Below are 25,410 nucleotides of genomic sequence, written 5' to 3' on the forward strand. Positions count from 1 at the left end.
ATTTTCATAAAACGTATATTGCTTCATTTCCCATTTGAAGTATTGTATAGGTTTTTTTTTTTTAACTCAAATGAATGTCAAAAAGTTTGGAATATGAGTCAACAAAGATTTCGTGCCCAGTAAAGCAAGTAATCCTGAGACCAAGTTATTTGTGAAATGCAAATTCGGTCAAATATGGTAAGACAAAGTCTGGGCTAAAAAGACACGGTTGTAATTAAGAATAATGAAACAATGTTGTAACTCAGTGACACTGGGAGACTTTGTATATTATCTATTGAGTGTCCTTAGTTTTACGAGTTCAAAAACATTATTATCCAGGGCCCATTCAAATAAGCTGTTAGGACGGGACGGCTAAATATAACCGCAGCACTGCATGCCAATGAACTTCCTCATACAAAGAAAGCCGAATAGAAAAGTAGGTTAATGTGGCTAGTACGACTGTTAATGGATGTCGACACGTCAGGTTAATGACCGTGTTTGTGAATGACTAATCAAATATGCTGCTGACACACTTACATTCTCCCAAAAACCACACACATTTGCCACCTACAGGACAACACGAGAGCCTGTAAAAGTTTATTGCGATAGAAAAATAAAGGCAGAGGATTACAAAGTGTTTTTGGATGATCAGCCTCCTGCTTAGTTTTGACAGCTGACTTGTAACCAGCGCTAACATCCAGACACACGGCGTAACACAGGGCAAGGAAGCAACCCCTTCAAGAGTGCTGAGCACGTTCAAGAGCACTGAAAATCAAAGTAGTAGTCTTAGAAATTGTTGTTTAAACGGGCCCAACAAGACCTGTTGCTGCTGCGTGATATTGACGACACGGGGAAACTCAGTTCAAGTGCATAGGATTTCCTTATCTTGAACCTTGGCTAAATCCCAAAGATGGTTTATGATTAAAGCCCATCCACCTGAGCTTTGTCCTTCCTGCTGAACTCAGTCAGCGGTATTTCTCAGTTCCTCATACGAGTATCCCTCCCTTTTCCATTCCTTCCCCTCTCCTGCGTTCAGCCCAACTCCTCCTTGGCCTTGCCCTGTTTGCGGGGCATCTTCTTGCTGCTGCCGTCCTCCAGCTCTTTGTTTTTGTAGTAGTGGGGAGCCACCTCCAGCAGCCAGGCACTGTCGATCTCAATCACCTGGATGGTCAGACAGACAGACAGACAGACAGACAGACAATTAAAACAATCTTTATATTATATCAATGTATAATTGGATAGGATACTAACCTATCCCTTTTGTTATTCAGTGATTTGTCCCATTTTGTGAAGCACAGAATCAGTTAAAGGAGCTACGCGTGAAATCTGGCTTCCCGGTGGCCACGAATCATAATTGCAACAATGAGCTGTTGTTTGTTGTTTACACTAGCCATTGGTAATAGCTAGGATTTGAGTGGCAGCACCAGCCAGGAGAAATCAATACGCAAATACCATAGCCAATCAAAACATTGGTGGGGAGTTATTACTTTTAAACACTAACGCTTCACAATCCCTGCAGATTTCTTCTTCAAGGCCATTATACGCTGGATAAGTGACATGGTCACATGGCAGAAAACGACAAGTTTTTCCACTTTGTCAGCACAGTGCATTCCAAAGTCAGACACAGACCAGCAATTAAGACAAAACAAAAATAAACACACTAAGATTCTGGGCCCTGGTTGACTAACAGCCTCTTTGTCCCAACTCGCTTCAATTTCATCAGCTATTCCTGTGGTCGGCCATCTTTCGCAAACCCGGAAATTGCTAAACGCTAACAGTTCGATGTCGCTGTTAGGAATTGGTTAAGGTTAGGTAAGGGTTAGGCTAAAGGGTAAAGGAAAGTAATCGCTATCGTGTTGTGGTCTGAAACAAGGCTTGTGTTATGGCTCTGCAGTCTATGTATCTGATTCAAGACCTGCCTCATGAGGAGAAACACAATGACACAATCCTAATACTACTGATCTGAGACCTGCCCCATGAAGGCGACACAGAGACCGCCACAGTGATACTGACACGACCAACAATAATCAGTAATTCCACTGATCTCAGACCTGTCTCATGAACTCCTTGGTGGTGAAGACCAGCTCATGGTAGATGAGCCACCGGGGCTGCTCCTCAAACAGGGAGCTGTTGGGATGGACGTACACCGTCTGCTGGTGCTTCACCGTCTTGTAGCCCCCTTTACTGAGCCGTGCCGTGTGGTAGAAATACCCCGCTGTCACCGCCTGGGAGAGAGAGGGAGAGTTGGGGGGGGGAGTATGAGTGTGTGTATGTCAGAGAAAGAACGTATAAGAGAAAGGCAAAGATGCATATGAGTATGGAGTAATAAAGTGGATTGTGACAGAGGAGGAACAGAGAGGGTGAGTGAGAGAGAGGTCGTCACTGGACTGATATGGGTGTGGCAGTTTCACTGGTGGACGGGCTGCGATGAGGGTGGGTATTGGGGTAGGGCAGAGTGACCATTCTCATATGTGTCAATAGGTTGTACCCTACCTCCCTAACTGAGTGCCCAGCTTAACAAAGAGCATGGAGGTAAGCACTGTTTTCATTAGCAAACAAAGGCAGATTCTGCCATCTGTAAAGGGCCTATTCAGTGAGCTAGATTGAGTGTGAAGTGATAGGCTTGCATCGCCATTGAATGCTGTTGCCAGAGTGGTGCCAACTACATCTGCAGAGTCAGTGGTTTGAAGGTGCATTCAGTTTGAGGCGTATTCACATACATGAGGGATATATTTCTCTCTCTCAGACACAGCTGACTTGCTGAGAAGGTTTAAAGTGCGTTCACACATGTACCTTAGCTGAAGTGGTTTGGGGTCCATTGACACACTTATCGGAAGTGGTTTGGGGTCCATTGACACATTTATCTGAAGTGGTTTGGGGTCCATTGACACATTTATCTGAAGTGGTTTGGGGTCCATTAACAGACTTATCTGAAGTGGTTTGGGGTTCATTGACACACTTATCTGAAGCGGTTTGGGGTTCATTGACAGACTTATCTGAAGCGGTTTGTGGTGTGTTCACACAGACCTTGCGGATGGGGGTGATGTCTCCCTGGCAGCTGGACATCTCCACCTCGATCCTGTCCATCAGGCCCTCCAGCTGGTCCCGCACGTCCCTGGCCCGCTTCATGGAGCGGAACTGGATGAAGTTCTCATAGCACCACTGGGTGGAGTAGGCACTCTCCAACCACTGGGGGACGAGCAGAGGTGATCACAATAATGTACAGGACACGGATGAATTGCAATGAATAAGGCACACACCACCCAGTTTTGCCGTGGGGGTGGGGGGAGGGGGGGGGGGGGGTGGTGGAACTCAAAGAACAGAGTTGTGATGTTAGTCATTCACGGAGCTACTGTAGGAGCAATTCTCAATGAAATGTGTTGAAAGGTTGTTTGATTCAGTCTCACTCTACAAACAGGCTAGACATCTTACAAACCATTCATTACTATGCTACATGAAATAACATGCATCACTGCACATGGGAAATTGTTCTCGGAGGAGCTTTTGGTGAAAACTTCCGTGTCCTACATGACACAAGGAAACCAACACACAATATAATGGACTAACGTCTCCCAGGATGTAAATAAACTGGAATGTGGATAGGTGAATATTTGAGGTCTGGTAATGTACACCTATGATTACAGCTAAAGGAAATTGAATGCATCAACCAAAATACGCATACTGCACTATGACAGAAATGGCCATTTTGGGACTTGAATCATTGTACCGCCCCAGGATATCATATACGAGTTAAACATGACTAATGTGGGCCTTTAAACAGAATTACTGCTACGAATATACCTTCCATTAGAAGTAGATGAAATAAGGAAAAAAGTAAAACACATTTTAAAACCTGAAAAGTTACCCCTTTTAAAATGGGGTTGAATCATTACTCGCCTAATGCAACTTTAGCATACATCTCCAATTGAAAATCAGTCTGACTTATTTAAATTGTATTTAATTTGATTTATCTATCCATTTAGTTAAAAAGGACAGTACTGAGTTGAAAGGGAAGGGGAGTTAGACACGAAGCTAATTTGCATTAGACACAAAGCTAATTTGCATCCTCAGTTCCCCAACATGTTGGTGTCCAGCTATGGTCTTCAGTTTCTTCCTCCTCCCCACCTGTGTGTAGACGTTGAGCAGCACCAAGTGGTCTCCTCCCGGCACCACAAAGTTCATCCTGGCGTTGTCGGCGTGGACCACCTTGTCTTTGGGCCGGTAGAAGATGGAGTTGTTCACAGACAACATGGCTGCTATGGTCAACACCTCCTCTGAACACTTGTATCTGTGGAGGGAGGGAGAGTCGAGAGAGAGAGAGAGCCGATGGGTGAGGTGTCCAACCAAGGCCAGTGCCAATGCTACAAACCGTTATTGAGACTCACTGTTCGGAGGCCAGGATCATCTTGCTCAGCATGGGGTCCACCGGCAGCTCAGCCATCCTGCGGCCCAACTGTCACACAAGATCAGGCACGGCTCAATGAGCTTTCACTTTCCCCTCACACTCGGCACACAGAACGTTGTCGGTGACTTTAGAGATGCACCATCCCTTCCTTTTTGGGAAGTGGTAACTTATCTAACCAGGTCAGATTAATGGAAGTGGTGGTTACCTTGCTTTCCCCTTTCCAGTCACTAACAAATCAGTGATTACCTCGGGGTAGGGAGGAAGCAAGGATTATAAGAAATACTAACATGGCCCTTTTGTTATTCAGTGAACTGTCACTTCGTGAAATGCAGCCAGAAGTACACAGAATGAACGAACAAAGGCAGAGCTATACAGAGTCTATGGATAAGAGTGACATTGCATAAAAACCTCCACGTTTTTCCAGTTTGTCAGTCACAGTGCATTCCATCTGATTCAAGGCAACCAATCACGATTAGACATTAGAATAGTGCCTTGGATATGGGGTTGGGAGTCACCTTGGTGAGTTCTCCCAAGTGGTTGAGTGCACCCAGTGCGTACAGCTGCTCCAGGGCCAGAACCAGGGTCTCATGAGGGGGCGGGTCCATGAAGTCAAAATGGATGAGGTCATTGATGCCTGTCAGAGAAAGGAGATGTGACCCAACTGATAAAATATCCACAAGTGATTTATGCAAAACTTCCAACAGTGAGTGGCCTTTAGGCTGACCTAGTAAACCTTTTTCTACTTTGTAGGGGTTACTGCCAGAATTGTCTATTCCCAGTTACCATGGTTAATCATTATAAATGTGTGTTTTCGCATAGAACATTTTACTTAATGTATGTACTAAATGTATGTTTGTAAATAGTTTGCTGTACTGTAGTGATGTGTATGAGGTATTTACTTAATGATCTATAACACAGAGTGCGTGTTCCATACCCAGACTCTTGAGCAGTAGAACTACATTTCCCAGGTTAGTTCTCTGGATCTCAGGCACGGTGGTCTCCTCCATCTCGTGTTTAAACGCCCAGGCCGTGTACAGCCTGAAACACTTCCCAGCAGCCACTCTGCCTGCACGGCCCGCTCTCTGATTGGCTGAGGCCTGCCACGAGTAGAACAATACACAGTCAGGGAATGCAAATATTAATTAGCAAATATCCCAAAAATACCTCGAAAAAAAGTGTTCAAAAACAAAGGTGACATGTAGTACACAGTGACTGGAATATCTACCAAATACCTTCCCCCTGTATGTTTCAATTACACAACAGCCTCCAACAAGATCCACATGAATGATATAACAAAACTACATAACAAAACTATTTTGTTTATAAACACGAGCATTACCCGTGAGCAAGGCGTGACAATCAGAGACTCCATCCCCGTGCGGGCGTTGTAGCTCTTCTGTTTGCAGAAACCAGGGTCGATGACGTAGATGATGCCATCTATGGTCAGAGAGGTCTCTGCAATGTTGGTGGCCACCACCACCTGATGACAACAGTCAGAGGACACAGAGTACATGAGATTAAGCTTTTATCTACTACAAAGACATGTGAAAAAAGTGGGAAGTAATGTGAAGAATGAGATCTGACTTTATGAAATAACATAGCAACTGCATGGGTCAATGCACAATGACAGAACAGTCACTGCACGGTATCGGTCACCGATATCATAGTTTGTTGAAGCACACCGCCCCCTAGTGGCACAGGTAGGAATCAACATCAGAGGACCTCTCACCTTACGTGCCCCAGGCGGGGTGGGGTTGAAGATCTTGGCCTGCATGTCTGAGGGGAGGTTGGCATAGATGGGCAGGATGAGCAACTCTGAGATTTTGGAGCCCAGGCGCCTGCATCTCTCCTGCAGCATCTCACAGCAAGCCTCAATCTCCTCCTGTGGAACCAGAATCAGAATCAGAATTTAGAATTATTTTATTTGGCCAAGTATATTTGCACATACAGGAAATTGACTTGGAGACAGAGAGGAGGACAGTGATTAGAGCAGATACTTAAGACAGAAATGTTATATAATAGAGGATCATAATTATTACACAAATGCAGCTAGACTGTTATTGGTATAGTCTGACGTAGATGCTGATGTGGTGTAGTGTACAGTGAGTGTACAATGTACTGTCGTAGCGGATGTAGTTGCAGATGACATACTGCAGCTGATGTAGTGTGATGTAGTTGCTAATGTAGTGTGATGTAGTTGCTGATGTAGTGTGATGTAGTTGCTAATGTAGTGTGATGTAGTTGCTGATGTAGTTGCTGATGTAGTGTGATGTAGTTGCTGATGTAGTGTGATGTAGTTGCTGATGTAGTGTAAATGTCTGTGTTGGGTGTATGATAATGAGGTAAGTGTAAAGACCTGTCCAGTGAGGAAGACCAGGACATCTCCAATAGGCTGTGTGACGTGGATCTGCAGCACTGACACCACACAGGCCTCCAAGTAGTCTGCCTCAGGGGCCTGAGAACACACAGAGGGGAGAGAAGGGGAGGGAGGGAGGGAGGGAAGGGAAGGGGAGGGAGGGAGGGAAGGGGAGGGAGGGAGGGAGGGAGGGAGGGAGGGAATGAAATTAAAGAAAAGGACACAACGGAGCCAAGAACGAAGAGGGATTTGGACCAACACACTCAGCATTTCGCAATTGATTCTCACACATTTTTATTTTATTAACATGAAGTATTTGTCTTATACAGTGTAATTAGCATAACTTACATTAGGTGTCGTTAAAGTCACACCACAGAGATCATTTATTACCTTGGTGTAGAAGATGTCCACGGGGAACCTCCTGCCGGGGATCCTGAAGACGGGCGCGTCGTCGAAGAAGCAGGAGAAGCGCTCCGTGTCCAGGGTGGCGCTGGCTATGAGCACCTTCAGGTCCGGCCTGAACCTGGCGATGTCCTTGATCAGGCCAAACAGGATGTCTGTGTGCAAGGTCCGCTCGTGGGCCTCGTCGATGATGATGACACTAAGCGAGGGAGAGAGGGGTGAGATATGGGTGAGGGAAAAGCAGGGGGAGACAGTTGAGGGAACGTGGAGGGAAAGGGAAGAGGAGTATAAGAGAGAAGGGTAATAGATGAAGAAAAAAGAGAGCGAAGGGGATGTGGGGCAATGTGAAAATGAGATAAAACCTTATTTCTTTTGGCGGGACTAACTCCCAGTTGTACACTTCATATGGATTGGGATATAAACATAACCTAAAGCTACACCAAAAAAAACAGCACTATTGTGGTACCTGTAGCTGGCCAGGTCGGGTTCTGTGAGGAACTCTCGGAGGAGCATTCCGTCAGTCATGTACTTGAGAACCGTCCTCTCTGAGGTGCAGTCCTCAAAACGGATACTGTAGCCCACCTGGGGGAGGAAGGAGTGTTCGGACAAAGGGGATCAGTTCACCTCTTCCTTCATGTAGAGTTTACATACATATGAATCATGTCTGTGTGTTCTCTGAGAGAAAGCACAAGTGAACGACAGAGAGAGAGAGAGAGATAGAAAGAGAGAGAGAGAGAGATAGAGAGCGAGCGAGAGATAGCGAGAGAGAGAGAGATAGAGATAGAGAGAAACTGTGCCATCCTCACTTCGTTGCCCAGCTTGACGCCCACTTCCTGTGCCACTCTTGCTGCCACAGACATGGCTGCCACCCTACGAGGCTGGGTACACCCAATCTTCATACCTCCTTCATTGTAGCCCTGAAAGGAGGACAGCAAGGTGACACGTTAACACAAAATGAAGGGGGCGCTTAGTGGCGTAGCACACTAATGCGCTTACCACGTAATCGCAAGGTTCCCGGTTCGATTCCGACCCTCGACCTATCTTGCATGTCATCCCTCCTCTCTCTCCCATCTCTACTGTCTCTATCCCAATAAAGCAGAAATTCCCTAAAAACATATTTAAATAAATAATACAAAATGCATGGCGCTGAAAGTTCATTTAACTCCACCTTCGAAGTGACAGTACTCTACCTCTTCCATGAGGTACTGAGGGATCTGGGTGGTCTTGCCGGAGCCCGTCTCCCCCTCGATGACGAGGATCTGGTGCTGCTGGATGGCAGTGAGCAGGTCCCCTCTGTAGGGGAACACAGGCAGGCTGCGCCTCACCTCCTGGAGGGTCTGCATCTGGGTTTCCGACTGGGACAAGACCGGACCGCTGTCCTGGAGACACACAGATACAGAGATGTTGAAGTACACCGCCCCCCTAGTGTGCTTCAACATGTGGTCCTCTGTGGCTCAGTTGGTAGAGCATGGCGTTAACAACGCTAAGGTTGTGGGTGTGATTCCCGCTGGGACCATATATACTGAAAAATGGATGCACTCACTGCAATGTAAGTCGGTAAATTAGTTGCTTTGTCTTTATGTCTGGTATACTGATGGTGGATAACAAGACTGTGGGGGGCTTGGGTGAAAATACCTTCCAAAGTGAGTTACCCTCAAACCGTAAAGGTGTCTGAATGCCACTGATAACATTTACAAGCTGAACACACATTCTGTATTTGAATTCTTGCAATATTCTTCCAATATAGACACAACCTGCAAATGTGTCCCTCTGTTCCCGACTGTACCAATGTCTATCGGCACTAAATCTTGAGCAAAACAATTCTAGAGGGACAATAAATGACAGTGTCAACCGAACACACCTTCTCAGACTGGATTCCTTTCATCGTGACGGCACTGCTGACAAAGCTGATCATTTCGTCCTCCTCCAATATCAGCTGGTACCTGTCCCTCTCCTCCTTCAACCCTCGCTCCCTCTCCTTCTTGGCCCCGAAGCTGAGGCAGGCGGTTTTCAGCCTCTCCTCCTCCCAACGCCCCTGCTCTCCTCCAGCCTCCATCGGCACCTCATCCAACTCCAGCTCCATATCCCTCTGAGGAACCTCCTGGATGAGAGAGAGAGTGAGACAGTGAGTGAGACAGTGAGTGAGTGAGTGAGAGAGAGAGAGAGAGAAACAATCAAGCATGAGACTGAATTCTGGTATTTTACCATTTGTGTTTCAATCACAAAACTACAGTAATGTCAATTCGATCCAGCACCTGGGCTAAGTTCTTATGCATGGGTGCATACTATCCCTCTAAATCAATAACAAAACTAGCCATCCACAACAGTGACCAGGTTTCCTTCCATCCCGTTCCTCCTTACCTTACTCCTCTTCTCCTTGGGCATGTAATATCTGTTCTTCCTCTCCTCCTTCTCTCTGGCTCCTGCCTTCTTGTAGTCCTTGGCCAGGTCGCGGAGCGTGCGTTTGTACTCCAGCTCCTTCCTCTCCCTATCAGTCAGCGCGTCGTTGGAGAAGAGGTACTCGTCGTCGGCGATCTCTGCCTCCAGGTCTTCTAGCTTCTCTGCCTCCCTCTTGGACAGGTACTGCCTGCGAGACAGCTTCCTCAACTCTGGGAGCTGGGGAGAAAAAGAGAAAACCAAAAGGTGACATTTAATTCCAGAGAGTTATCTGCATACAGGGACTTTTGGATAAGGTACCGTAACATGGGGGTGGTCTTGAAATTCCACCAGTGTTGTTATTGACAGCGGAAACTGATTCAAAATGAACAATTTTGAAAAGCGGATCGTTTCGACGGATTTAAAGTGCACTCACAACTTTCTTTTGATCCTCCTCTGCCATTTTCAGTCTCTTCTGAGCCTCTTCATAAGCCTGCCGAAAAGGTAATTGAAAATAATCAATTAAAAACGACATGCACAGTAGCAGCTAAAACAGAACGTGTTCAGGTCCCTAATCAATCAGTTTTTTAAGCATGTATCAATCAGTCTTTATCCACCTTCTTGTCAGTTCTCTCCATTATGTTCCGAGTCTTATCCTTGTCCTTCAGTTTCATTCGCTCAGCAAAGGCATCCCTGTCCTCCAGATCCTGTAGTCGCTCTCTCTCCTCCTTCTCCCACTCCTCCTCCTCCTCATCTTCATCTCTCTTGTTTGACTTTTGCTCACCCTGCTTACTGCTGATATAGGGAGCAAAATAATGTCTGAGATTAAAGATTCCTAAAGCATACATTCTTACTTTTTACTTTTTTTTCTTCTTTTTTTAAATATGTTTTTAGGGCATTTCTGCTTTATTGGGATAGAGACAGTAGAGATTGACAGGAAGGATGGGGGATGGGAGAAAGGAGGGACGACATGCAAGACATGTCGAGGGTCGGAATCAAACCAGGAACCTTGCAATTACGTGGTATGCGCACTAGCGTCCCATACATTCTAACTTCTACATACAGATTGTATTCAAATGACTGGACAGTGTATGCATGTATGTGTTACAGGACTATGTCTGAGGACATTTAGAGACAACAAAAAGCATCACATCGTGAGAGAACAGCAGCATGACAATTCGTCCGTCTCGTTTACCTTTTAATGGTCTCCTCTTCACTGGACGATTCACTCTCCTCCCTTTTCTTTCTCAGGTGCTTCTTCTTATTCCCTTTATCCTTATCTTTATTTTTCTTCTTCTCCCTCTGTTTCACTGCTTCTCCGTCACTCTCACTGTCATCCAGTAAGGTGTAGGTCAGATTCTTCTTCTCCATCGCTATGACTTGCCGCTCTATCGCTCTTTGCGGTTTCTCAACAGCCTGCTTGCGGGGAATCTAGGAGACATAGAGAGAAGCGGTTGTACATACACATTTACATTTTGGACATTCAGCAGACGCTTTTATCCAAAGCGACTTACAACAAACACATTTGTCTAAAGTAAGTGAATCGTCTATACATCAGTCATCATTAAAAAAAAATCTATGTTAGGACCAGGGGCCATTGGCAGTCACAAAGCTAGAGGAAGGATGGACGGTTTTTTAGTAGAGGAACTGTAATACACAGACAAACAAAACATGAAACAAGCCTAACTCAACATAATAATAAGCAAACCCATGTTACCTTATCATACAATTCATGTGCAAAGTCAATCACTCTCTGATTGATGTCGATGGTGCCCGTCTGTTGCAGGCGGGCAACAAAGTCTTGAGGGCTCAAGGATTTCCGCGCTGAGCCGACCATGAACTGGGCGACGTACCTGTCACTCAGACCGAGGATGTCATGGAGACTGTCGCTCACCCACTGCTCTAGATTAGCCATCTTCACCTAGAGGAGGGACAGTGTTTGTTACATTAGAAGAAACATGGGGAGAGAGTTGCAGAGGTCTATGAAATGTTCTAGTGGTGACGATTTAATTTATGAATAGTAATGCGAGTGAATTTGATACTGTTAGCAGGACCTGGATGGGTGGTATAGTAAGAATCAATGTAACACATCAACATCAGTAGCCATAAAAGAGCAAAACGTTCTGTATGATCTCAAGTTAGTAACAAAGTGAATGCGAGTAACCCTGTTATGCAATTTAGTGATATCTACTAATATCAACAACTAATTAACGTAAATTATTGCTGCTACATACGGTTGTTGTATTGTATTTGATGAAGTTGGTGCTAGCTGTAGATATCAAGCTAACATGCTAAGCTAACAATGTTAGCCTTACAAACCCACCAGTACATATTTAGCAATACCCGTGAAAGATGAATCCGGAAATTGCTCTTTAGCAGCCCGAAAAACATAACTTTCCAAACCTGTTTTGAAACGTCCAAGCAACGTGACGATGTCTCAGCTCACCACCGCACAACAACAAGCAGCAACGTTAGCTACGAGCTAACTATGTTTAAAACAACATGGTTTCCATTGGGCTAATAAGTGAACGTTTGACTAGAGAACTGCGATACAGTTCGCTCTCCGGTTATGAAGTGTAATCGTCTGCGTTTCAATCACTAACTAAGGACACGTCAAGCTAAATTATATTGAATTATATTCCAAAATGCTATGCTAGCTGCTCGATTTACAGCATGAACCCGAAACGGAACTACGTCCTTCAACGCCACAGAAGAAGATATTCCGCTCACTGACGCCGCTCTGGTCGGACTGCACTTGTGTGCCACCTTGTGGCCTAGTACAGAACAACTAGCAAGTGCGCGCAGGTGTCATGACATTTCCATCAAAGAAAAAAAAGCTGAGCACATGTTTCACCAACTGGCAGCAAGGTGGATGCAATAGTGCAGTAGCATAGCCTACTAGATTGGTATCACTAGCATGACAAGTATTTCTCAAAGGATGAAGACTTTTTTGTGTCATTTTTCCCCCAAAATGTTTGGACAGTGTCAATTATCTGCTTTTTTGTTGTTGTGGTTGGCCATCGATTTGGTGCCTAATAGTGGGTCACCTCATCGGCTACAAGTTTACGAACACTTCCATGAATATAGTTTTACTTCTGATACTTTTTGAGAGCTGCTAGGCTATAGGGTAATGTTCATAATTGAATGAGAACGATGCAGCCACTTCACACTAGTGAGTCAGGTATCGTCGTACATGACATGACATTGACTGTATCTTAAGATGATGAGGAAGAAGGATATCCGTCTTCCGCGATGCGTTGTGCACCACTCTTGATAAGGGAGGCTACAGTACAGCAAGTGACAACCAAGTGTCCAAGATTCTTCCGCGCCCCAATTTCTTTGAGATAAAGTCTAATAAACATTATTGATCCGCGGCAGTTGAAACACGAGTAGAAATGAAAGCATCGTGGGATACTGCAAGACTGCTGCTATTGCTGTGTGGAGTTTACCTGAGCGACACTGTGGGGTACAAACCTGTCATTATCGTGCACGGTTTATTTGACGGCCCCAAGCAATTCAAAGAGTTGAATCGTTTGATAACACAGGTAAGTTTCATCATGATTGCATGAACTGTAATAATAATATTTAGAATTATATGAAAATGAATTCAATTGGAAATATCACATTTTCAATTTTAGAATGCAAATTGTGTTGAAAGTATCCTGGTACGAGGGAAAGGGTCTTAAGAAGGCACCATAAACTAGAGAGAAGTCCTTAGAAATGTTTAAGTAAAAAATAAACATTTTGTCTTTTATGATCGCCAAAAACATGTGCCCATGAAAGCAAAAAAAGGCCAAAGCTGAACTGAAACTTAGTGAAACTGAAAAGACTTCATGCCAACAGGATTTCATATGAAGTGAAAATGTATCCAGATCCTGTTCACCTTTCAATTCCTCCAAGCACCTGAGCACATTATCATACGGTTCATTGAGTATCGCCTGGAAACAAAAGCAGAAGCATGTGTCCGTTTGGCATCAGCACTCACTCGATGATATTGTGTTATGAATAAGATAAGATAATATTATTGTCATATTGTCATCATCATGATATTGGGATTAAGGATTGGGATTGCACCTCTATTGGTTAGATAATGTTAACCATCAATCTTTTTCAAACTTATATACACACTAAGATGATGCTTATTCCTCTGACAGGCCCATCCAGGCACTAATGTGTCAGTGATAGACATGTATGATGACATTGCCAGCCTGAAGCCACTGTGGAGGCAGGTGATGGGCTTCAGAGAGGTCCTCTATCCCATCATGCAGGAGGCACAGAATGGTGTCCATCTTATCTGTTTCTCACAAGGTCGACTAGTCCATCAACCACCCTTTCTTTCTCCCTCCCTCTCTCTCTCTTTCTCCCTCTGTCTCTTTCTCCCCCTCTCTGTCTCTTTCTCCCTCCATCTCTCTCTGTCTCTTTCTCCCTCTACCTCTCTGTCTCTTTCTCCCTCTCTCTGTCTCTTTCTCCCTCCACCCCTCTCTGTCTCTTTCTCCCTCCACCCCTCTCTGTCTCTTTCTCCCCCTACCTCTCTGTCTCTTTCTCCCTCCACCTCTCTCTGTCTCTTTCTCCCTCCACCCCTCTCTGTCTCTTTCTCCCTCTCTCTGTCCGATGTTTTCTTTTGCATTTTCAGTGCAACAGTGCCGTATTATCAGAGACGTGTAACCTTGTTACTATGCTATTATGGCTTGATGTCGTGTCTTTCCTTTCTCCCCAACCCCTCAGGTGGCCTGGTATGTAGAGGACTTCTGTCTACGCTTCCAGATCACAACGTGCAGTCCTTCATCTCCCTCTCGGCACCTCAGGCGGGGCAGTATGGAGGTGGGTAGAGACCAGGGGGAGGCTGGGGGAGGTAGAAATCGGAGGACGGGCTCATTGTAATGCATGGAATGGAATGAGGAATGGTATCAAACACGTGTGCATTACAATGACCCCCCGTCCCCTGATTTCTACCTCCACCAGTCAATGAGCCCCTCCTTTCGATTTCTGCCTCCACCAGCCTCCCCTGGTACACACGTGTATCCCATTTTATTTATTTTATTTTTGTAATTTTCCTCCCACAGACACAAGCTATTTGAGGTGGGTTTTTCCTCATCGTCTGAAGAGTACCGTCTACCACCTGTGCTACAGCTCTCTTGGACAGAAAATCTCCATTTGCAACTACTGGAATGGTGAGACAGAGAGAATGGGGCTGTTAAAGGGGAAGTCCAAATTGTATAGAGAGAAAAGTAATGCTGTACATTTTTAGTCTGTCAATGTCACCGTGTCATATATAAAAGAAATCTGTGTGTATAGAGAGAGAGAGAAAGAGAGAAGTACTTTTACTGTCACCATGGCTAATCGCTTTTCTAGAAATATGTTTGGAGAAAGGATTGATGCACAATTGTAGTTATGTAGATCAGCTGATTTACTGTATATCCAGCACTAAATGATGGATTTAGTGAATTTAGATGAATTGCTGTTTTTTTAATGAATGTCATTAAATGCTCTTGGAGATGCTCTTCAACCTGTTTCTTTCCACCACCAGACCCACACCACAGGCAGCGCTTTCTGAACAGCAGCAATTACCTGGCACTGCTAAATGGAGAGACACCACACAGTGACATGGAAGGTACTTAAATGCATTTCCGTAGCTGTAGGAAATGCATTCCCATGTATCTGATCCAGCATTGACTTGGACTGATCTGTGTAGCTAGAAGGAATGTTGATTCCCGCTCAAATAAACCTGCCTCTCCCATATCCTCAGTCTGGAAGGAGAACTTCTTGCGTATTAAGAAGCTGGTGCTGATTGGAGGACCAGATGATGGAGTGATCACACCATGGCAGTCCAGGTATGGATGGGTGCCATCTTCATTTGTAATATATGCCATTTGGCAGACGCTTTTGTCCAAAGCGACTAACATTGCAGTGAGTGCATACATTTTTTTAGTATATGTGGTCCCAGCGGGAATCGAACCCCCAAACCTTAGCGTTGTTAGCGCCATACTCTACCAACTGAGAGCATGACGCTAACAACACTTTTGACTAGTATTACACATGCTGCCTTTAAAGGGGACATCTGGGATTGGTGCCTCAATTTTTTTACTTTTAAATGAATGATAAATAGCCATTCATTGTTGAAGAATATAACTTATAAATGCCTCATCAGCTTAGTTCAACTGTATTACCCCATCAGAACCCAAAATACTCCATTGTAAACTCCATTTTTACTCCATTGTAAACAATGTAATTGTAAACAAACATTCTATAGCTTTAAAACATGGTTAAAACTACAATTTTGATCTCCTTGCATCCAAAGCTCTGTCTATTAAATTGAGAGTGGTTACATTTCCCCAGCCCCAACCCTCAGCTGTTTTCCAAAAGAGTGTCAGGAAGCCCACTCTGCTGTTGTTTGAATCACAGATCCCCTTTTAATATAATGTTTCTACTGTGTAACTTCACTGGTGTGGGCAATTACAATCAGTCCTGATGTGCATATTTGTGTAACTGTATACATTAAGCCAATCCCTACCATTTATGATCGTCTGTGGTTAGCTAGCTTCTGTGACACGAACAGATATACAGAATTGCAGTACTGGACTAACCATGTTTGCTCTCTCTCCAATCAGTCACTTAGGATTTTATGACCACAATGAAAACATTGTGGAGATGAAGAACCAGGATGTAAGTTGCTTCATAGTTACCGTCATTGATCAGGTTAATAATGTTCATATCATTATACATTGGATAACTGTTCTCTCTCATTTTAACAGTGGTACCTTAAGGATGCATTTGGGCTGAAGACACTGAGTGCTCGTGGGGACGTGGCTATGTGTGTGTTCTCTGGAGTGCAACACACCAATTGGCATTCTAATCAGACTGTGTTCAGTAGCTGCATTGAGAAGTGGCTTACATAATTACACATGCATTCTTTACCTGTGCACACCTACACCTACACCTACACCTACACACCTACACCTACACCTACACCCACACACACACACACACACACACACACACTGAAGTCTATACTGTTTGTTAAAAGAAGCAGATGAGACATAATTGATAAGACACATAATTGACATGAGATGTAATTTTAATAGTTTTTTCTACATATATATTTTAGATAGCTTTGCTTGTCTCTGATTTGGAAATAGTAATAACATTGTTTATGTGCAGGACAGGACAATTTACAGATGTTTTATCTCTCCTATTGGTGTAGTAAAATAGTGTTCTCTTGCTCATTGCTCTATATTCCTCATGGTGAATTGACACTTTTTCTCTTGGAATAAATCTCTGCGTTTGATTACATTCATCTTCAATTGTTTATTTGAATCTGTACATTTCCAATATGATCTAAGTCATCGGGTTACTATTCTATACTACTATACTAGTCAACACTCAAGTGCCAAACCTAATTTAATCGAAATTGATCCGGATGTCACATTGCCCTTTACACATGATCGCATTGTTGAATTAACAACAACAACCAAGCGTGATTACGTCATTTATCGATGAATTAATCAATTGGACTTACTGATTGGTTGGAGAAGAAACCTGCCCTGCATTACAGAGGGGGGAAGAAGGGACCGTCTCTTTATATAAGAGTGGGCTCCCCTGAATATCGTAATACACTGGAATATATACATTTTTATTTTTTATTTTATTCCATTTTGTGAAGATATCTGAGGGAGGAGCGCCAGTTACTTACCAATGAGAAATCTGCATACAGAAACAATCCAACCCAATAGACTGCTGACATACGTCCATTCACTCCTCAAAACAGGTATGACCAATTACGTCAGCAAGGTAGCACACAGCTCCCTTCTCTCCGGTGTAGCAGCGCACTCGAGTTCCTGGTTGAGATTGTAAGAAACTTTTCATTCTATTTTTCATGATGTTGGTATTCTGAAGTTATTGGTAATTTAAAACATATTGTTGATACTTTATTGTTATACTTTATTATTTAGTTGATACTCGCTTAAGAAGTGATTTGCAATTTGCATTCAACATTTCCTAACTTTATCGGGTTCAAAGCGCGAAGCCAGATTTCACCCGTAGAGATATGTAAACCCTCTTGCCACAAATGCAAATGATAAAAGTTGACTATTCAAATGAATTGTACATGAACTGTAATCTGGAACGGGGGAAGATCATTAGAGCGTAGGGAGCTCACTGATTTTATTTGGAAGGTGACACATTTTAACACGTAGAAGCTCGCGTGGCTACTGAGTTGCCCGACTGAACTTTCCACACCTCTGCCGCTTAAAATAGGACTGTACACAGGTCATCGGTGCTTCTGTTCCGCGGGCGAGGGAGAACCACAGCCTACGGCAGGCAGTGTTGCATTTCTCCTTCGAGAAATATATTTGCTCTGCAACTAAATGTGCCACGTGAATTTATATAACTGACACACTAGGGCAAAGTAAGACTCGAAGTTGAGGAAGAGGCACGTACGTTTGCTTTAGACATTTTCTGCTTGGACTGTTTGTGAAATCTACTGTAAGCGTGGCTCAAGGTCGACGTGTACCGCCCTGCGGTTTGTTACTGTAAACAAGCTCACAGCTGTACCTAGAAGAGCAGACTGATTGGCCATAATATCCACCCTGGAATAGATTAAAACGAATTGACAGACAAAGCGTAGGACAAGAGGCTCTTCAGGGGCAAAATACTCTGAGCAAATAACTGAATCTGAATTAAAGCCTATAATCTCTTTATACATGGGCCAAACGTGCGGGGGAGCTTTTAAAAACCAGTTCAGACATGAAGAACTACTTTGCATTGAAGCGACTCAATGTCACTGCCAGAAAGTGCAATTATAGCCCTGCATAGAATTTAACTTCACAATGAGATGTTCTACAATGTATTTACCCTCACAATACAATGCTCATGTCTAGAATAAAACAAATATTGTTCTGTTTAATTCACAGAATATTCCAGAACATTCTCTGTGTAACAGGAGGGATTTTCTAGCCCTTCCGTCCGCAATGTCCTCCAGGGGCAAAAACGAGGGTTGCAGGATCTGCGGAGGTGCCTTGCAGGGTAACCAACGGCGATGGCTCTTCGGGGGTCAGAACAGGAAAGAGGGTCAGCCGGGGACCCCGACGGAGTCTCTCGGCAGAGGAAGTCTTTCCAGGTCATCTCAAAGTAGCCCCTGGGGTGAGTCTGCGCTTGAACTAATTGCTGTCAAAGTATTCCAAAAAGCTCAACAGCTTAAAACAGTCTTCCATTTAAACATACCAGTGATTGTGTAGGTGTTTGTATGAGTGTGTGTGTAGACCTTTAGGTTATCTCAACTAATGTTTTATTTTCCCTTTTTCCAGGTAGCACCATGTCCCTCGGATCCTCAATGTCCCTATACAAGTCTCAAATCCTGCCCTCCCCCTCGAAAGGAATGGACCTGCTCCCTGTGCTCACACACATACTAGGGCAGACTGTACCACGTGGCGACGGGCAGGGGGAGTTCTTGTGTGGCAAATGCGTGTCGGTCCTAGAGCGAGTGTTTAAGTTTGACACGGTCATTTCCAGAGTGAGGGTCTTGTCCTCAGAGAGGCTGCGGAAGTTGACTCAGGAGAGGGACAAGATCAGGCAGTGGGTGCATGCCGCTTACCGCCAGCACCACCCCCAGGACTTCAGACTGAAGAGCAGCACAAGCGAGGAAGACGGAGAGGGGGAGAGGGAGAGTTACAGAGAGATGCTGAAGGAGAACATGGCCCTGTCGGAGTTTGAGTGCTGGTCAGAGAAATGGGACGCCTGCCTGTATTTCAGGAGAACGGGTAGAAGATGCCAGAAGGGTAAGGATTGCGAGGGATGTGATTCTCTAAGGGTGTCTGATTCAGATTATGAGTCGGTTTGTGGGGTTCCCCGCCGCCTGCCTTTTCAGCCCTTCTCCCCATTGGCCCTATCGCGGGACAAATCCCAGAGCATGCCTCTTCATTGGTCGAGAGGACCGTCAGTCAGCTCCAGCTCAGCGTCACTGACTGGGTCCAGTCTCTCCTTGCGAGCTCCTTCTCGCACAGAGTCCATCCAATCTCTGGACTCGCTGGATGGCAACGATCCGTTTGATTTGTCAGCAGATCTGTCACTCAACCTGGGGAGTGTACTCAAAGAGATGAAGGGTATTGAAGGAAGGCTGGTCAGTTCTCCGGCAGGGAGTAAGATTCCTGTTCTGGGAAGAAAGGAAGGCCGATACACAGGAGAGGTACGGGAGACACCGTCCCCTGTGGTAACTAGGGTGCTGAACTTTGGGGAGAGTGAGCAGAATGGAGGAGGAGATGAAGTGGATGGAGAGACCAGCGATATTCTGACTGAACTGAGAGACGAGTATATTCCCCTACATAGAGAGGTCAGTGATCTTGTGTATTCATTCAATATTCAGCTTGCCAATAATAATAGTGATGACATTATGATTATGAGGAACTGCTGACAGGTTGCCCGTTGATGATCAGCTCTTATCACTGAGTATCGCATGTAAATATTTGCATAGTGGGAAGTAATGTGTCATCTGGGATCCACTATGTCCCTAGCCAGCGTGCAAAAGTCCAAACCAGTACTCGGAGCTGCAATACTGTTATGGCACTTAACAAAAAAATAGTTAAAACTTGTCTTTCACTAATTCCAGCTTCCATTTTAATTTCAGAACCCTACAGGTAGAGTTCAGCTTGCAGTCAGGCAGTTGAGAGGACAGCTGGACCAAGCTAAGGCACGCATCAGGACCCTAGAAGCCGAGCTGAAATGTGGGACCAAACCAACAGCCAGTAGTGACGTCAGTGGAGCAGAGGATTGGGTCACGGTGAGCATTAAGCATTGATTCTGCAGTTTGTTAGAGTCGGTGCTTCCTTCGGTCTCTTCCTCTTGCCTGCATACAGAATGCACAGTTAATCTAGAAGAACCAGTTTAGGATGAGATTGAATACAACAAAATATCAAGTCGGCTGAGTTGTAAGCGTTTGGTCTCACACACACACATACTGTGGCTGAGGTTGACTCTTAAGTCGAGTGAATTGACTTCTGACCTTTCCCACAAGGTAAACTGGTATGGTCAGCTTGTACAGCAATATTTGCCTGGGCATAGTCCTCACCCCATCCGCTTTACATGTGCACAGGCGCGGAGTCACAGGGTTAAGGAGCTATTAAAGTTGTCCTGTGTGTGTTTTGTTGACTGAGCACAAATATAGAATTATGCAAGGAATGATGGGTGTGTTGAGCTATTGTCGCCCTGCAAGGGTGTGTCGTCTTGCCTTAATGCATGTGCACTTTGATAACCTTTAATTTCACACACACACACACACACACACATGCACAGACCTCACCCTGGAATCTTCCCCGACCAGAGGAGTTTGCCCTGGGCTTATGAGGCTGTTCATAGAGATCATTAACAGGCTTCTCGCCTGCTGTTTGGAGTCTGTGCCCTTTAGGATTTTCTCTAGTTTGTTGTGTGGGGAATCTGGACAAAATCAGAATATAGGATTAAAAGTGTCTCCAACTTTGCATCTGTCATGGAGGCTAAATTATATTGATATCCCTTGTATCAATACGTCAATCAATAAAGCACTCGTGGTTGCTCTGTCATGGACTTGCACCAACTAAATGTACCTGAATTTGAGAGCTCTGTTGTCAGCTCAAGTGTGGGATATTCAAGGAAATCTTATGTCAGATGTGTGTGGTTGGCAGATGCAAATCCATGAGGGCTTTGAAGATTACAGAGTTGCCTCACAGTCAGCTCTGTTACTTACTCGTAATCTGCTGAGAATATGACAGTCTAACCCCACCCATTTCTAGAAAAGGTCAAAGCTGTCAATCATTTAGATTAATTGCTTGCATTCTATGAAGTGCTCTATTCTGTTTCATAGCAGTGTGTAACAGGCAGAATATGTTGGCTTTGGCAATGTTAAACCATTTTTTGACTTGCAACCCCCGTCTAAGGTGTGTGTGTGTGTGTGTGTGTGTGTGTGTGTGTGTGTGTCCAGTTGCCACAGAAGGACAGCGGGAACTTGCTGCTGCAGAGTCTAGGCCACTCGCTGCACAGCAGAGAGTGTGTGATCCAGGTGAGAGGAGACAGGAGTCAGTCATGCAGACAACAGAGGAGAGACTGACTGGGAGTTTACAGGAAACCCATCAGCTTACAAACACAGCTTTTAGACTTTCCTTATCATGCAGTGGAATTGTGGTATTAATCTTATTATTATTAATTAAACTACTGTAAAACTTCAAAATAGTCTATGGGTGAATAAACTCAGTATGCCAAATGATAAGAATCACGTATGGTTAACTATTAGTCTCTCAGTATTTACAAATGATTTATTAAAATATTGTTCATGTCATATTTCTCTGTACATCATATCAAGGCCCTTTCTTCAGCTCACGCTAATATTTCAGTGTGGGATGTTTCATGTGCTTTCCGTTCCGTTCCGATCAAACCTTAAATTCCTGTCTTCCTCAGGAGTGCATGGGTCTGATCAGGAAGCTGTGTGTGGAGGTTGGCACCGGCACAGTGGTAGCAGACAGACTGACAGAGACGCTGGCAGACAACCTGAAAGAAACTCTCTCCGACAGCAAGGTGAGAGCTAGGATTTCTCTAGTTTGATTCAGATTTTGATATACTTTTACGAAGTTGAGTGTTGCGGCACGCACACTGTATATTATGGTTATATTTGTACTCTGCTTCTTCTCCAGCGAGCCCTGGAGTCTTTGAGGTCAGAGATGAGTGAGAAGGAGAGCAGGATGGAGAGGGAGATGGAGGCACTGAGGAAGGCTGGTAGAGAGAGGGAGAGAGACCTCAGCACACTCAACACGGTGCTCCAATCCAACCAGGACATCCTCAATGTGAGTCTGAATACACACACACACACACACACACACACACAGATGCAATGCAACACTGCTTCATCATAGTTGAGGGTACAATATAGACCTACTGTATTGAACTACACATACACACTCACACAGCACTCTAAGCTGCTTCAGAGCCACCCATCTGAACATAACGCAGGCTCTGTTGCACATATACGCCCACCCAAACCCCCCCACAGTACACTCCTGTACATAAACAGAGGGCAACTTTGTAGGCCTGTTGAATGCCCCTATATGAAAGTTTGCCCGTCAAAGATGCTGCTAAAAGGCCAGCCTTCCCCCCTGACCCCCAGGATCTGCGAGTGGAGCTCAGGGAGAAGGGACGAGTGCAGAAGGAGATGCAGAAAGAGAGGGAGGTTTGGAGGGAGAGGGACCAGGCCCTGATGGCAGTACTGCAGGAGAAAGAGGCACTTCTCCGCTGCTTGAATGAGGCGCTGGAGAGCTCCCAGAAGGACATGCAGGTGAGGGAAGCCACACAGAATTTCTCCACAGGCTCAGTAAATATTTATCCAGACTTTTGTTGTGCAATTCATGGGTTTTGAATGATCAAATGAATGACACAAGGAAATAATTTGATATACATAATTTGACTGAATATTCTAAACCTAAACAGAATGAATTCCACCTTTTTTTTTTCTTCTGTGCCGTTTTGTGGCAGATTTAGCAACTTGTACTGCAGGCCCTGAGGTTTAAATGACGTTTGAGCTAATAGTAAATATTGACTTATTTGGCATCAGATTTTTTTTTTTGGCATCATTTTCCTCAACTTTTCTTTTCTGCCAGGCCCTGTCGGACTCTGTGATAGGTCAGGGGGTGTCAGGGGGAGGGGCTGAGGGGGCCCTGGCCTCTCAACTGAGGGAAAAGGAGACTCTGCTCACAGCCTGGCTGCAGGACAGAGAGGAACACAGCGCCACCATGTGCCTGGAGGTCACCAAGCTCACCACGGCCCTGCAGGATTATCAGATCATGGTGCAGGTGAGTGTTATTGAGAACATGAAGGTATTATTTCACCTGTCTATCTATTCTGTCAGTACAGATAGAGACAGAGGAGAGGAGGCCATGTACGTTGTTGATGGTACCTTCTTTTATATATCGACATGTGCCATAATAACCTATTTCTTCCACTGTCTACATAATTCTCGCCATCTTCAGTGAGTTTGAAACCTGTTTTAAAGTGAAGTTTACAACGCACACTTCTTTTTCCATTGTTCCCCCTTGCTTTTCTCAAGGAGCAACAGCAGAATCACTCCCAGACCGTGTCTTCACTGTCGGAGCAAGTCCAAGACACACAGAAGGAGCTGAGAGAGAAGAGGAAGGAGAACAAGGAGACAGAGAGAGCCTGGCAGAACGGAAAAGAGGACTGGGAGAGGGAGGAGAGGAAACAGAAGGAAAGCCTGGAGAAGAGAGAGAAACTCATTGAGGTCTGTAACTGATTTCTTAATTAAATGGTGAAGTGACACAGCAAAGTTGTGATTTTTAAATTATGAAATGTTACAGTTATGCAAATTATAGTGTTCTTTTTTTTATTTTTATTAGCAAGTCCTCTTGGATGCGGAGGAGCGGGATCATCTACTCAAAGAGCTTCACCAGAACGTGCTGAACAAGTTTGAACCTATGACTGCTGTCAAACACACTCTCTGAGACAGAAGTCTGTCTGAGATAACAAGAGGGAAACATCAAGGTAGAATAGAAGAGGTACCATGAACCTGCACTTTTTTTGCACCACAGTTAGTTGATGACGTTGTTGTTGATGTACATGCAACGCTTCATTTCATTCTAGTTGGAGTTTGCGTTGACGGCCGTGCCTTTTGGTTTTGTCTGGCAAGGACCAAAGGATAACTCGATATGTATGTAGCACTTTGAAATGTAGATGTGCATTGCAACACACTTAGTTAACGAAACTGATCAAATAAGGCTGTTCAATCAATCATTTAATTAGCATCTTATTTGGATTATGGGGAAATGTCTATTGTATATCGACAGATGTTTCTTGAGCTGGATGTATTTGAGTGATTTTTATTCCAAACCATTACATGGCAGTAGAACTGTTTTGTGAATGCTATGTAATGGAAGGAGAACTGTAGGAAATGGACTTAATTTCATTTAATACAAAGGCATGGATATGGCATTACCGGATCGTAACTGGATGTTGCATGTTTGTTGTTGCTGAATTGAGCTCATTGTGTGTGGGTCCATGCTTGTGAGTGTGTGGTTGCGGAACTCAAAAGCGTATGGTGTATAATGTATCATGTGTCCTTCAGGACATTCTTATACTGCCTTGGTATCTGTGTGTGGTTATGATTGTGCTAAATTTGGATGGGTTATAGTTGCCGTTTCTGAAAAGCTCTAAATTTTTCATACTGTTATCTATGCGTCTTCACTGTATTTTTGTTCAGATATCCATCTGTGGCAATTTCTTTTTTGTGTTTACGGTCTAGTCTTGCACTCAGTCACTGCCATGAAGGGGAATAGGCTACATTTTATACCAAATTTAATTTATTCTAACCTTTAATTTTGGGTTGTGTGTACTTTCTCAGATTAATTCTCTATTATTTTCTGGAAAAACTTACTTTTGATGTCTTTCTTTGTTTTCTGTTATGTTTGCTTTACTGTCATTTTAGGTTATTACTGCCGAGTGTTAGGGTTTGGGTGCCGTCTTTTCATTGAACTCTTCAAGAGAAATAAACTTCTCGGATTTAAATTATTACAGCTTGTCTGTTGTCATTTTATTGCGTGTCTGTTTACATTGCAAACATGTAAAGAATGATCAAAGGTGTGGTGTCAGTTCGTCACCCGCGGGTCTCTTTCAGGAGTTGCTTAATATGGAACATGATCCCGACCGATTCAATTGCAGAAAACCCCATCGCCGACTGACCTAATGTCTATCCTCCCAGCGTTGTCCAATCACAATCCGGACCCGAGTTTCTGGTTACTTGAGGAACTGTTGCTATGGAGACGATACTTCAACACTTGTAAGTTTTTAACCCCCGGGGGCCGAGGTGGACTCATCTGGTTGTTCCAATAGGCTACTGGTATTTCTACAAATAATTCGCAATTCCAAG

General features: G+C 44.3%; 3 protein-coding genes across 4 annotated transcripts; 2 read left to right on the forward strand and 1 right to left on the reverse strand.

The window, feature by feature from the left end:
• Window positions 1-563: 563 nt before the first annotated feature.
• Window positions 564-12,196, reverse strand: dhx16 (DEAH (Asp-Glu-Ala-His) box polypeptide 16). 2 transcript variants are annotated; one of them, XM_083679165.1, is made up of 21 exons: window positions 11,922-12,196; window positions 11,236-11,439; window positions 10,714-10,949; window positions 10,136-10,310; window positions 9,955-10,011; window positions 9,504-9,758; window positions 9,004-9,243; window positions 8,333-8,521; window positions 7,949-8,059; window positions 7,609-7,724; window positions 7,131-7,341; window positions 6,741-6,839; window positions 6,114-6,266; window positions 5,724-5,864; window positions 5,319-5,481; window positions 4,900-5,018; window positions 4,365-4,432; window positions 4,105-4,267; window positions 3,007-3,168; window positions 2,031-2,204; window positions 564-1,140 (listed from the first exon to the last, which is right to left on the reverse strand). In XM_083679165.1, exons 2-21 carry the CDS (start codon window positions 11,431-11,433, stop codon window positions 1,012-1,014), a joined length of 3,159 nt encoding a protein of 1,052 aa, XP_083535291.1. In that variant the 5' UTR covers window positions 11,434-11,439; window positions 11,922-12,196; the 3' UTR covers window positions 564-1,011. The 2 variants fall into 2 exon arrangements, with proteins under 2 accessions (XP_083535291.1, XP_083535290.1); XM_083679164.1 differs by having other exon boundaries at window positions 10,136-10,313.
• Window positions 12,197-12,804: 608 nt separating this feature from the next.
• On the forward strand, window positions 12,805-16,792 carry LOC310810417 (lysosomal thioesterase PPT2-A-like). Its single transcript, XM_083678171.1, has 8 exons — window positions 12,805-13,063; window positions 13,673-13,826; window positions 14,244-14,339; window positions 14,582-14,689; window positions 15,046-15,129; window positions 15,265-15,349; window positions 16,127-16,181; window positions 16,271-16,792. The coding sequence occupies exons 1-8, from the start codon at window positions 12,914-12,916 to the stop codon at window positions 16,412-16,414; spliced, it is 876 nt and encodes a 291-aa protein (XP_083534297.1). The 5' UTR covers window positions 12,805-12,913; the 3' UTR covers window positions 16,415-16,792.
• Window positions 16,793-17,327: 535 nt separating this feature from the next.
• On the forward strand, window positions 17,328-25,053 carry LOC310810922 (uncharacterized protein). The gene is made up of 11 exons (XM_083678847.1): window positions 17,328-17,365; window positions 18,428-18,656; window positions 18,821-19,842; window positions 20,137-20,289; window positions 21,466-21,543; window positions 21,939-22,055; window positions 22,172-22,321; window positions 22,642-22,809; window positions 23,132-23,323; window positions 23,578-23,769; window positions 23,885-25,053. Exons 2-11 carry the CDS (start codon window positions 18,485-18,487, stop codon window positions 23,987-23,989), a joined length of 2,349 nt encoding a protein of 782 aa, XP_083534973.1. The 5' UTR covers window positions 17,328-17,365; window positions 18,428-18,484; the 3' UTR covers window positions 23,990-25,053.
• The last annotated feature ends 357 nt before the right edge of the window (window positions 25,054-25,410 follow it).

Source organism: Argentina silus, assembly GCF_951799395.1.
Source record: "Argentina silus genome assembly, chromosome: 10".
NCBI lineage: Eukaryota > Metazoa > Chordata > Actinopteri > Argentiniformes > Argentinidae > Argentina > Argentina silus.

Bases quoted from the DNA above. Each gene is read 5' to 3' on its own strand.
- dhx16 (XM_083679164.1), bottom strand. From the start codon at position 11,433: ATGGCTAATCTAGAGCAGTGGGTGAGCGACAGTCTCCATGACATCCTC. The intron at 10,950-11,235 runs GTAACATGGGTT...TATGTCTCCTAG, and splicing joins CACATGAATTGTATGATAAG to ATTCCCCGCAAGCAGGCTGT. The intron at 7,342-7,608 runs GTACCACAATAG...TCCCTCGCTTAG, and splicing joins CCCGACCTGGCCAGCTACAG to TGTCATCATCATCGACGAGG.
- LOC310810417 (XM_083678171.1), top strand. From the start codon at position 12,914: ATGAAAGCATCGTGGGATACTGCAAGACTGCTGCTATTGCTGTGTGGA. The intron at 13,827-14,243 runs GTCGACTAGTCC...CCAACCCCTCAG, and splicing joins TCTTATCTGTTTCTCACAAG to GTGGCCTGGTATGTAGAGGA. The intron at 15,350-16,126 runs GTATGGATGGGT...CTCTCCAATCAG, and splicing joins ATCACACCATGGCAGTCCAG to TCACTTAGGATTTTATGACC.
- LOC310810922 (XM_083678847.1), top strand. From the start codon at position 18,485: ATGTCCTCCAGGGGCAAAAACGAGGGTTGCAGGATCTGCGGAGGTGCC. The intron at 21,544-21,938 runs GTGAGAGGAGAC...TGTCTTCCTCAG, and splicing joins GCAGAGAGTGTGTGATCCAG to GAGTGCATGGGTCTGATCAG. The intron at 22,322-22,641 runs GTGAGTCTGAAT...CCTGACCCCCAG, and splicing joins CCAACCAGGACATCCTCAAT to GATCTGCGAGTGGAGCTCAG.